General features: G+C 41.6%; 1 protein-coding gene across 12 annotated transcripts in view; it reads right to left on the reverse strand.

The window, feature by feature from the left end:
- PDLIM5 (PDZ and LIM domain 5) overlaps nt 1–12,926 on the reverse strand; it is a 468,176-nt gene that overhangs the window by 166,039 nt on the left and 289,211 nt on the right. For 10 of the 12 annotated variants that reach the window (XM_033957971.1, XM_033957962.1, XM_033958033.1 and 7 more), the window contains 3 exons: nt 11,742–11,759; nt 8,269–8,441; nt 7,430–7,466 (listed from right to left, as the gene is read on the reverse strand). In XM_033957971.1, coding sequence (XP_033813862.1) covers nt 7,430–7,466; nt 8,269–8,441; nt 11,742–11,759 — 228 coding nt within the window. The remainder of the gene's footprint in view (nt 1–7,429; nt 7,467–8,268; nt 8,442–11,741; nt 11,760–12,926) is intronic. The other 2 variants (XM_033958049.1, XM_033957979.1) reach the window with 1 other exon arrangement.

A 12,926-nucleotide genomic window follows, 5' to 3' on the forward strand; every position in this document is an offset into this window, starting at 1 on the left:
CAGGAAATTATCTAATTCCCTCTTGAACACCAATACCGTACTCTGTCCTATCACACCCTCTAGAAGGGCATTCCAGGTGTTCACCACCCTTGGGTGAAGAAGAACTTCCTAGCATTGGTTCTGAATCTGTCCCCTCTCAATTTTTCCGAATGCCCTCTCGTTCTTGTAGTTTTCAAAAGTTTGAAGAATCTGTCCTCTCCACTTTCTCTATGCCCTTCATGATCTTGTAAGTCTCTATCATGTCTCCTCTAAGCCTCCGCTTTTCCAGGGAAAAGAGTCCCAGTTTCTCTAATCTTTCAGCATATGAAAGGTTTGCCATACCTTTTATCAATCACGTCGCTCTTTCCTGAACCCTCTCAAGTATCGCCATATCCTTCTTAAGGTACGGCGACCAATATTGGACACAGTACTCCAGATGCGGGCGCTCCATCGCCCGATACAATGGCAGGATAACTTCTTTCGTTCTGGTTGTAATACCTTTCTTGATAATACCTAGCATTCTATTCGTCTTCTTAGAGGCTGCTGCACACTGTGCCGATGGCTTCATTGTCTTGTCCACTATTACCCCCAAGTCCTTTTCTAGGGTACTTTCACCCATTACCAGCCCTCCCATCGTATAGCTGTACTTCGGTTTTCTATTTCCTACATGCAAGACTTTACATTTCTCTACATTAAACTTCATTTGCCATCTCGTCGCCCACTCTTCTAGCTTGTTCAGGTCCCTTTGTAAATCCTCACAGTCCTCTTTAGTCCCAACTCCACTAAATAGTTTGATGTCGTCTGCGAATTTTATTACTCCGCACTTCGTCCCTATTTCTAGATCATTTATAAATACATTGAACAGCAGCGGTCCGAGTACAGACCCCTGCGGACCACCACTCGTGACCCTCCTCCAGTCAGAGTAGTGGCCCTTCACTCCTACCCTTTGCTTCCTACCCGCCAAACAATTTTTGATCTATCTATGTACGTCTCCTTCCACCCTATGGTTCTTCAGTTTCCGTAGTAGGTGTTCATGGGATACCTTGTCAAAGGCTTTTTGGAAATCTAGGTATACCATGTCTATGGGGTCCCCTTTGTCCATTCGTTTGTTAATTCCTTCGAAGAAGTGCAATAAGTTCATTAGGCACGATCTTCCCTTGCAGAAGCCATGTTGGCTTGTTTTCATCAGTTTATTCCTTTCTAGATGCTCATCGATGCTGTCTTTTATCAGCGCTTCCGCCATCTTTCCCAGAACCGAAGTCAAACTTACTGGTCTGTAGTTCCCCGGGTCACCTCTCGATCCTTTTATAAAGATGGGCGTAACATTTTCTATCTTCCAATCCTCCGGGATCACGCCTGTTTTCAGGGATAAATTGGAAACCTGCTGTAGTAGTTCCGCTATTTCCTCCTTTAGCTCTTTCAATACCCTAGGGTGGATTCTGTCTAGGCCCAGAGATTTGTCAGTTTTTAATCTGTCTGCTTACCTCCATGGATATTAATTTTTCTTCTTGATCTCCTTTGAAGATTTTTTCAGGTTCCGGCATGTTGGATGTGTCCTCTTTTGTAAATACTGACAAAAAGAACATGTTTAGTCTATCCGTCACTTCTTTTTCCTCCTTCACCACTCCTTTCCTATGTCCGTCATCCAGCGATTCCACCTCCTCCCTTGCCGACTGCTTCCCTTTAACATATCTGAAGAACGGTTTGAAATTTTGTGCTTCCCTGGCTAGCCTCTCTTCATATTCTCTTTTTGCTCTTCTAACCATGCGATGACATTCTAACCATGCTTCCTGTGCTCTTTCTAGTTCTCCCCGGTTTTGTCCTTTTTCCATTTCCGAAATGAATTTTTCTTATCTTCTATCGCTTTCTTCACTTCTTTAGTTATCCACGCCGTGTCTTTTGTTCGGCTCTTTTTGCATCCTTTTCTAAATGTGGGGATATACAGATTTTGTGCCTCGCTCACCGTATCCTTGATTAAAGACCAGGCTTGCTCTACAGTCTGCAATTTCTTTGAGCTGTTCATAAGTTTTTTCCTTACCATTACTCTCATCGCTTCGTAGTTTCCTTTCTTGAAGTTAAAAGTTGTCGCTGTGGTTCTCTTTCCCTTTAATATTCTTACTTCAATTTGAACTTGATCATATTGCAATCGCTGTTTCCCAATGGTTCCACTACTTCCACCTCCTTTGCAGGTCCTCTTAGCCCATTAAGGATTAGATCCAGAGTGGCATTCCCTCTTGTCGGTTCCCTGTCAAGCTGCTCCATGAAGCAGTCCTGTATAGCCTCCAGGAATCCGGTCTCCCTAGCGCATTACGAGTTTCCAAGACTCCAGTCTATCCCAGGATAGTTGAAGTCTCCCATAACAATCGTGCTACCGCTTTTGCATTCTCGCTTATCTCAGCTTTCATATCTTCATCGTTTGCTTCGGTTTGCCCAGGTGGATGATAGTACAGGCTCATCTTTATCTCGGGCCCTTTCCTTCCTGGTATTTTAACCCATAGTGATTCCAATTTGTTGGTAGCCGCTGCTGTGTCCACTCTGGTCGAGTGTATGTTTTCCTTTATGTACAGGGCTATTCCTCCTCCTTTCTGATCTGACCTGTCTTCACGATAGAGTTTGTACCCAGGCAGTGCTATGTCCCAGTTTGGAAAGCCAAGAGATCCCAGCAATGGAAGGCCAACTGTGGTGTTCCACAAGACTCACCACTATCATCTGCACTATTTAACATCTATTTAAGAGCACTGGGAAATAACCTGCCCTCAACCCAGAATCACATCTTCCCTTATGCAGATGATATCTTCACACTCTGCACAGCCAAAGAATCCTTCAATAGCACCCTAAGTTACCTGAAAAATACAATCAACAATCTAAGTGCTTGAATGATGAGAAACTTCAAACTAAACAAATCTAAAACAAGAATATTATTGTTCAGAGATTATAACTCACTACCTAGCACAGAACTAGAACTGTCCACAGGTGAGAGTCTAAAGATAGAAAATACCTCCAAAGTACAGGGAGTCACACTAGACTAACTTAACCTTCAACACACACATCTCTAGTGAAACAATTCTTCTTTAAGATGAGACAATGGGGACAATTAGATCAGTCCTGACAGACTAGTTTCAGGACAGTAGCACAATCTATCCTAATACCATACCTGGACTATTGCAACTCACTATATTGTGACATTACAGAAAAAGAATGCAAGAGACTACAACTACTACAAAACACGGTTGCAAGACTAATTCTCAAAAGGAACCAATACGAGAGGGCAAGTCCACTATTAGAGCAACTGTACTGGCTGCTGATGAAAAAGAGAATCCAGTTCAAGATAGCCTTGTCACAAAGCGATCTATGGAGAAAACTTGGAGGGACTACGCAACTCTATAAAGTATCCTTCCCATCACATCAACAAGTATGGTGGAAGATATTTGAAGCTACCTTTGAATACAAGGGACCTCTCATTTGGAACAAACTGCCAATATACCCAAGACAACCCACCACTTACCTTGAATTCTGGAAGAAACTAAAGACGTATCTCTTCTCATTATAGTCGCTTTCTTATCCTTCACCCTTTCCTTCTAAAACCAACTCTCCTAACAATGTAAATCAAGAACTTGATCTAAATCTTATTGCAGTATATAAGACACTGTATTGTATTGTATTTTAGGAACCAAACTAAAAAAGTTAAATTTTTTGAAAAGTGGAGCATACAGAGCGTGACTTGTGGTGGTGTTCAGTGCCAGGGGATTTAGGTAACCAATGGAAGCAAAGTTGGATAAGCCTAGTGTGGTGCACTACCTCTGCTCTAAGACAGACAGACTCTTATTTTACTCTGCGCCTGAATTTGGAGCTGCTTCTGCCACTAATTATTGACTGTTGGATTGATAACATCAGATAATCCCTTCCCGAGGAAGCACAAGGCAAAACTCGAGTACAAGGGATGATATTTGTAATTTTTGGCTTCCAGAAGTTATTATTTATTAGTACATGCACAAGCACTTTATGACACCAGTTGCTTATTAAATGACCATCGGAGAAGCAGTAACCACCACAAAGATAAGTTTATTTTATAGTAAATGGATGTTGGATTGTTATATGGTGGTACAGACATTAATAGTGCCATGATGGTCTGATGGCAACTGGTGTTGTGTGTCTTTACACTAGAACACTAAGGTTGTGGGTCTGAGCACTATTTAAACTATTAATTAATTCTTTTAAATTGTGATATGAATATTGTCATTTAAGTTATTATCACAATTGAAAATATATATATATCCCTATATTAACTGTTAACCACTAATCTCTAACTATGAATGTTCTATTCAATTTGTAGAATCTTCTAATTCATTGTAAACCGCATTGAATTTTTCTAATTCATTGTAATTCATGGAATCTTTCTAATTCATTGTAAACCGCATAGAACTTCACAGTCCTGCTGTATATAAACTGTTATTATTATTATTATTATATTTATTTATTTAATTTAATAAAAGGAAGACAGGTTGGGCACAAACTTAAATTAAACATAAACAAAAAAAAAAGTATCCGATTAGGATCGTCACTATCTGTTACACAATTAAAGATTGGTGACATGACTTAAGTTAGAATCGTCTTTAAAAATTCTAGGAGATGTAACAGGATTTTTAATGATGAACAAACATCTTAAACATACTTCATCAAGTTAGCAAATATTTTTTTTATTCGACCAGTTTAAGATGATAGTACAGGCTATGATGCAACAATTGGACTATTGTAATATTTTATATACAGGTTGCTCTCAGACAAAGACTCCAAACACTGCAGAACACACCTGCGTGGCTAGTTTGAAAAGTAAACATGATCTCCACTTTTAATTATGAGTATATTAAACTGGCTATTTATAGAAACTCAGGCCATTTTTTTAATTATGCACATTCATCTTTAAAATTATTCATGGTTTAGCTCCACAGTGCATGGTACATTTATTAGTGCTTGCTTCTTTAGATTAAATCTATGTAAATAAAAAGGTTTGTGACTCTTAATTTCCCCTCTGTGAAAGGAGTTAAAGGTAAAAACAAAGGTGTTTCAGTAAACAATTTCTTTTCTTGCTAGTAATTGGAATTCAAATTCATCAGAAATTAGGAGAGAAGCATATTATATGCAGTTTAGAAAAAAAAATAAAAAGAAAACCAAATACACTTTCCAGTTTCAGAAATTAGCAAAGGATTATTATGTTTGATACTGAAAATTTTAATTAAATTTTTAGTATTGCTCTAGCCTCATGTTTGCACCCTGCATTGAACCAATTTGTTGGGTAATCTTGAATTGTACTATATATAGGGCCACTGAAAAGTTCTCAGCCCAACCAAGAAGAGAATAATGTGGCGCCAAGAAACTTATAAGTTATTCCACACTTTTCTAGACCCTTTGTTTCATTTCACATTATTCTCTTCTTGGTTGGGGTGAGAACTTTTCAGTGGCCCCTTATACTTTACTTTGAAAGCTGCCCTATATGGCACCATAAATTATTATAGGGCACCTATGTGAAAAGAAATAAAAAAAGATGCCTTTTTGGACTATTTTATAAGGGTGAAATTACTAATCAGCAAAAATAAATCAAAGTTGAATAATCCCTACGGCGTGTTCCGTCTCTAGCAGTGTTCAAGGTCCAGTTAAAAGTCCACCTCTTCGAGAGTGCTTTCGACTCCTAACTCTTCTCACCTTGGGTTCTGCATCCCCAACCCTATGTGTCATGTCTGCCTGTCCAAGTTAGACTGTAAGCTCTTCCAAGCAGGGACCATCTATAAATGTCAAAATATATAGCGCTACATACATCGTTCAGTGCTATATAAGTGATAAGTAGTAGTAGTAGTAAGGAGTAGCACTACTGTTTTATACCTACTCCTCTGTTGCCACATCAAAGCACACAAAGCTTCTACAATTTTGTATAGTCTGAGGGCAATTAAGGGACACAAAGTAGAAGTCTGACCTTTATTAGTACATTCCACAAGAAAAAGAACAACCCCACGTCAAAAAGACCAGAACAAGAAAGCAAGTGAGGAAAGGACTGTACACATCAGCCTTAGAAACAATGGGCTCGATTCACAAAGCAAACCGATTGGTTTGCGACCCCTTAGCGACCAAATTCCCCTCCGGCCCGACCATCCTCCGATCCGCGCATGCAAATGAGGGGAGGGACATTCAAAAGGCAGCGATTCACAACACATTCAATCCGATCCAACTGGGCTGGTCGATCAGCTCCAAAAGCGACTGCTGGGGACCAGTCGTTCAGTGGTTTCCAACTGCATATCCTGCTCTCTGCCCTGAAGTCCTGCTGCCCTGCACCGCCCTGCGAGCCCGTGGTTTTAACCCACGGGTTTAAAGCGGGTTAAAACCATGGGTTCAAAGGGCTCAAACTACTAAAAAAAAAAAAAAAAGATTGTGGCTCTGATGGGCATGCGTAGACCATCTACAGATGGTCTGCCCATGCGCGATCCATGCAGGCAGATGGGGACGTTCCTCCGAACGCCCCCATCTGCATATTTTACTTTCGTGAAATTGTCGGACCTGCCTGGATCGGACAGGTTAGTGAATCCGGCCCAATGAGGTTTATTAAATATAATTGTACATTAAAACACATCACATATATAAATACAAAGTCCGTTTCCTTAGCTGCTGGCCCCAACACGGTCTGTGTTTCGACTGCAAAACGAAAAGCTTTCCTCAGGGGTGAATGTGTCAATCCAGCAGATGGCGCTGAAGTACTGAATCATCTAAAATAAAGGCTCCAGGCTCATATTAAAATGCACAAGTGCTGGGAACTGCGCTTAAAAACATAAAATTCTCACTAAAAAAAGCTCCGTGGCCATGTGGGTGCAGGCAGCTTTAAAGCTTTTTATTTGAAGCCGAAAACTCAGACCATGTTGGGTCCAGCAGCAAAGGAAACGGATTTTGTACTTATACATGTGATGTGTTTGAATGTACAATTAAATTTAATAAACCTTGTTGTTTCTAAGGCTGATTTGTACAGTCCCTTCCCCACTTGCTTTATTAGTACATGCCAGAACTGAAACAACTCTGAAGAGATTTTCATTGTTAACTCTGGGTCAAACTTAGGCCCCCTAACCCACACTAAATCCTGTACAGAATCATAATAGGATGTAACTAATGACTTCACACACCTCAAGCAAACTGAAACATGCAAACATTTCAGGGAGAAATTAAACATCTGCAGTTTTTTTAGGCCAGACTTAAGCAGTTGCAAAAACACAGCCACAGTCAAATCCCTTTGCTGAAGTTTAATGAATACAACTACCCCAATTCTAATGCAGCATGAAGACCACAAAACAGTCTAAACACACAATAAATACGTTAACCTCTTACACTAATTCATGTCACTAAAGAGCAACATGCAGACATATAGCTGATGAATTTCTGAGTTTAAATGGGAGAAAATAATAGATCAACTTACTTTGGTTTTTTCACTTCTTCTTGCTCAGGTTCCGACACTAAAATAATAATAATAATAATGAGGAGGAGGAGGCAATGGTTTACAATAAGTGCTCCAAAAACACTGAAAAACTGTTCCTGCAACACTACAATGTGACAGTGAACAGAAATGGATCACTAGAGATTCTTACAAGTCGTTAATGAAAATATTAAAAGATGGTCAAACACACTTACCAGTCTAACAAAAACAAACCGCAAAACAAAAACATAATAAAACAAAAACATATGAGGTTATTTACTAACTTGCCATGTATCCAGGTGTGTGATTTACTGTGGCTCCTATCATTGATAATTAAACATGTTAATGTGAATCATAAGTCAGTAGATACACGTCCGGATACCAATGTAGCACACATGAAGGGCAATCGAACTAGGCACCTAAATTTACAAACCACTTGGCACATAACTTACAGAATCTAAGAACTTACATTATAATACATTATAAGGTATATTAAAAAAAACGTCTAGATAGACACTTGGACGATCAAAAAGACAGGTTGTCCAAGTGCCGATAATCAAACAGGGTTTTAGACTTATCTAAAACCAGCTTAGGCCTTTTCCCTGCCTCTGTGTACCCAGAGCGAAAAGGGGTGTTTTGGGAGAAGTGGGTAGGGCGGGATATGGGCCGACCTAGACTTAAGTCATCCGGCAACCATAATCGAAAAGTTTGACAGGTTGCCTGGACGGAACTTATATGTTTTGACTTAGACCAAGTCAAAACAGGTATAAGTTCCGGATCAGCCAAATATGTTGTAAACTGCTCTGAACTGTTAAGGTACAGTGGGTTAAATGCATACTTACTACGCTCGGTGCCAGTGATCTGGGCAAGGATGCGGAAAGAACGAGACTGGGAGGTTCCTGTCCGGGGATGCCAGTCTTCAGTGTTATCAATCAGCCGTTTCTTGCTGGCATCACTTAAGGTTGGTGTGTGGTAAAACTCCGTGTAAGTATCCACAATGTGCTTTCGTGGTGGTCTACCATAAGAAAGAAATGCTCAAATAAATCGCCAAATTGCTGGATTCAAAACTGCAAAGACAGAAAGCTAAGTGCACGTTTGAAACGGATGAGTTTTAAATCGTGACGTTCCTCTCACTCTTACAACTCCCGGGTACAATGGCAAGCTAGTGTGTGTGCAGAGCTCTCCAAGGTATGTTTGTCCTAGCTATGTCTCCCCAAAATTTGGTCTAGAAGCACTGCTAAAGAATATTACCAGCAAGTGTCTTCATGCAACTCCCATGAACACAGTAAGGGGTAATTTTACTTTCCACAAATTGAGTTTGATTTACTTATGAAAAACAGTTACTATATAAAATTGTTCAAGGGTCCTCAAATCCAGTCCTAGATGTCCATATCCCAGCCCAGTTTTCAGGATTTAGAAACAGAAAAATAAATTCAGAAATAGTTTGCTCCACCACCTCTACCAGGAGGCCATTCCAAGCATTCACTACTACAGAATGACACGGGGACAAATTTTTCCCCGTCCCCACAGGAACTCATTTTCCTGCCCCACCCTGGCGAGTTCTTTTCCTGTCCCTGCCCCATTCTTCCAAGCTCTGACCTCATCTGCACAAGCCTCAAAAATTTTAAAATCGGGCTTGTGCAGTTAAAGCAGAGCTTACAGGAATGGGGCAGGCACAAGGACAGCGACAAAACACGTGGGGATGGGAAGGGGAAATTGAGTTCTTGCAGGAAGGGGGAAAAATTTGTCCCCGTGCCATTCTCTATTCACCACCCCTTCCATGAAAAAAATGAATATGTATGAGATCTATGTGCATGCTATGGATGTAGTGAATGCAAATAGGTCTCATCCATATGTATTCATTGTAAAAATCCTGAAAACCAGGCTGGGTTGTGGGCCTAGAAGAATGGAATTGAGGACCCTTGGTATAAAGGCACACCAATGAAGAGCAGCTACTATTATGCGATTTGTCCACAGGCATTTCCAGGGGTCTAGGTTGTTTGGCTGGAGTTGAGATTTATGCATGCATTTTATAAAGTAAATATGTACATGTGCACATTTTCAGTCGCCTCCTGTCTAAATCTATGTGAAATCATTTGTGCGTTACTGGGGATAGTTCCGACAGCTTATTTATTCTACAAAAGGCAACAAGTACTTTAAGCATCTGTCTAGGTGCCCTGGTACAAAATTTCCCCCATGTCTGCAGATAAGGAGCAATTGGTTCCAAACCCATTCTCCACAGTGGTTCCCATCCACGCTGTCCCAGTTAAATACATCCTACTGTATTCAAACCCACTTTGTTCCCCTTTGTCTGTAATCCTAGAGCAGCCTGGTGGCTAATCATGCAAATTTAAATATTCAAATAACCAAGTCTGGCCCCTTCCTCATGTTTTATATTAATTTAAAATCAGCAAATGCAACATTAATTTATAGCATTTAATCTACTGCTCATTATGAAGACATCAATATAAAAAGGGCCCTTAAAAGATCGTCCCACATCAAGTAACCCCTCTCCAATAAAATGATATTTTATCATCTAAGCAAGCATCATTATGTATTCTCATATAGGATTCCACTGTTCTCCCTCCTTCCACGAGTATCTGTCTTTTTTGTGACTCTGTACGGTGCTGCATACGTCTGGTAGCGTAATAGAAATAATTAATAGTAGTAGTAGTATTTAAATGTGCACAGAGACCTGTGTAGGCTTTTTCCAGGGTTACCCAGAGTACATCAGCTTTCCCTTACTTTTTCTGTACGTCAGTGGCTACTACTGCATCCTTCTCCAATCTCTTTCAAAGAATATATCCTGGAGCAGGTGTACTCCTGGTCAATCAGGTTTTCAGGATGCCCACAACGAATATGCATGAGATAGATGCAGCACATGCAAATTTATCTTACACATATTCTTTGTTAACATCTTGAAACTGGACTGGCTTGGTATGTCCAAACTCCCTCCCCCCTAGAGTGGTCACATTCTAATCATATCTCCAAGTCGTCTCTGCCAATATTCTCTAGCTCTGGGACTTTAAGAGACTTTTCTAGCATTTGCAAAACCCTCCAAGCAGCAGCTCTGCTCCCCCTCTCCCCCTTCTGAATGCCATATATATTTTGAATATAAACTAATCTGAATATAAACCAAAGTAACTTCCTCCCCCCCCAAAAAAAAGGAGGAAAAAGGTTAACTCAAATATAAGCCAAGCTTAGAAATTTGGGTATGTGAGTGTCGTAAGTAATAAGTAATCACTAATTTTTCAGTTGGGGCTGTTTCAAGTCCAAAAAAACCGCTGAAGGAGAAACAACAAATATCTTCCTAATTGGGGCCATTACTAGGGTTACCAGATTTTCTGTTTGGAAAATCTGGACCCCTAGACCCACCCCCAGGCCCGCCCAGTTGCACCCATCTCCACCCTGTTACGTCGCAATCCCTAGCCCTGCCTCCCCCCTCCCTCACTTCCTGCTCTCGTCAGGCAGGAGGGTATGTGCGGATGAGACGCGATGATGCTTGACGGCTCTTTCTTAGAAGCTTTTCAAAACCCGGACAAAGTGCCGGGTTTTGAAAAGCCATCTGGACCCCCGGACATGTCCTCAAAAGGAGGACATGTATGAGGAAATCCAGACGTCTGGTAATCCTAGCCATGACACCAACCAAAGTTTCTGAACTTCTATCCCCACCAGAACACCTGGCCTCCAGTACTGCCCTGGTGGTCCAGTGGAACTGGAACTGCCTTCAATCCCTCCCTCCAGCAAATTTGTGCAACTAGCCCACCCCTCCCCCCCCCCCCTTGGTGGACGGGGCAGGAGCAACCCCTTTACATTCCTGCCCAGCAGTCTCCGTAATGAAACATGACAACTGTGAGATCCTGTGGCAAGCTTCACAAGACTCATGAAGTTTGCCAGGGATCTCGCGTCAGTCATTTTTTCATTAAGGAGACTGCTGGGCAGGAGCATAAAGGGGTCGCTCCTGCCCCGCCTCACCACTGGACTAACGGGGGCCTAAGGCAGACCTGCAAGAGGGTTAGCTTGAATACAAACAGACCCCCATTTTTGGCCCAAATATCTCTGTTTAGCTGTACAGAAACCTATACCAACTGTTATTCACCTAAATTCACCCCGGCACTACTCCATCTAGAATGTGATGCAGTAGTTAAAGCTACAGCTTCAGCACCCAAATCCAAGTAGCTCTTGTGACCCTGGGCAAGTCACTTAATCCCCCCACTGTTCTGAACTCCCCTGGGAGAACGGTATAGAAAACTGAATGAATAAATTAAATAAATATATCTTTCCTACACCATAAGCAAAGAAACGTGTGAATTACCGTTTTGGTGGGATTTTCCTTTACATTTATAAGAATCACAGAAGGTCAAAGCAGCAGAAGAGAAAATTTCCCAGGGTAAACAGGAGCAAAACAGAAAAGGAAAAAAAAGGAAATAAAATTAGATACAGAAAAACAAAAGGAAAGGATAGTTTGGAAAAAAATGCATGCCAAAGTGGCATGTTTGAAAATAACTTAGTCCACTAGCTGGAAAACAAATCTAGTGTGCCATACTATCACAATCTAGGAGGCGCTGCTCCCCGTTTGCGCAGCACACCAAGCGTCAGTGTGCTCCGAGTGCTCAGCATCCCCTGGCCTAGGTTTAATTCTCCTTAAATTGCTTCTTTATAGCTAATAAGAATCATTTGCCTCTAACGGATGGGGTGATCTATACCTGAAAAGCAGCACTCTTGGTAGTTGGTGAATATGAATGTGCTGGACTGACATCTGCTCCCTGGGTCACTGGAGATATGGTGGGTGAGCAGTATTCAACCCTACTTGAAAAAGGGGTCTCAGTTACAATTGGCAAGCAGACATATATTAGTCTGCTACTGAAGTGAGCTGTCATTTGGAGCCCCTGGACAAAACCCATCATTGTGATAGTGGGCTACACTGGGAGGGAAAAACACCTTAAACAGTTGTGAATGAAGGATCATGGCCAACATAAGCCAGACCCAATTGATGAGGAAGTTCAGAGTAGCAGGGAAGAAATAGGTGATGAGGGAGGGTGGGATGAATTACACTTTTCCCTCATCATTCGCGGGGGATACGGGCAGAGCTGGACCGCGAATGGTGAAAAACTGTGTTTATCCGGCTCTGACCCACCCCCACCTCCCTGCCGCCTTCCCGGCCTTACCTGGTGGTCTAGAGGGCTTTCGGGCAGGACTGATCTTCCTACGCTTCTGCCCCATGCAGATTGCCATGAGGAAATGGCTGTAGGGAGTTCCCAACGTAGTCTCGAGAGACTACGGGAACTCACAGCAGCCATTTCCTCATGGCAATCTGCACAGGGCAGGAGCGTAGGTAGATAGGTCCTGCCCCGAAAGCCCTCTAGACTACCAGGTAAGGTCGGAAAGGCGGCAGGGAGGAAAAAAATATGGGTTATTTTTAAAATTAAGACTGCTTTTTTTTATTTTCCCCCTCCCCAGAAAAAAATCGCAATTATATGAAACCGCAAATAGAGAAACT

Source organism: Geotrypetes seraphini, chromosome 1 (assembly GCF_902459505.1).
Source record: "Geotrypetes seraphini chromosome 1, aGeoSer1.1, whole genome shotgun sequence".
In the NCBI taxonomy this organism is placed as follows: Eukaryota; Metazoa; Chordata; class Amphibia; order Gymnophiona; family Dermophiidae; genus Geotrypetes; species Geotrypetes seraphini.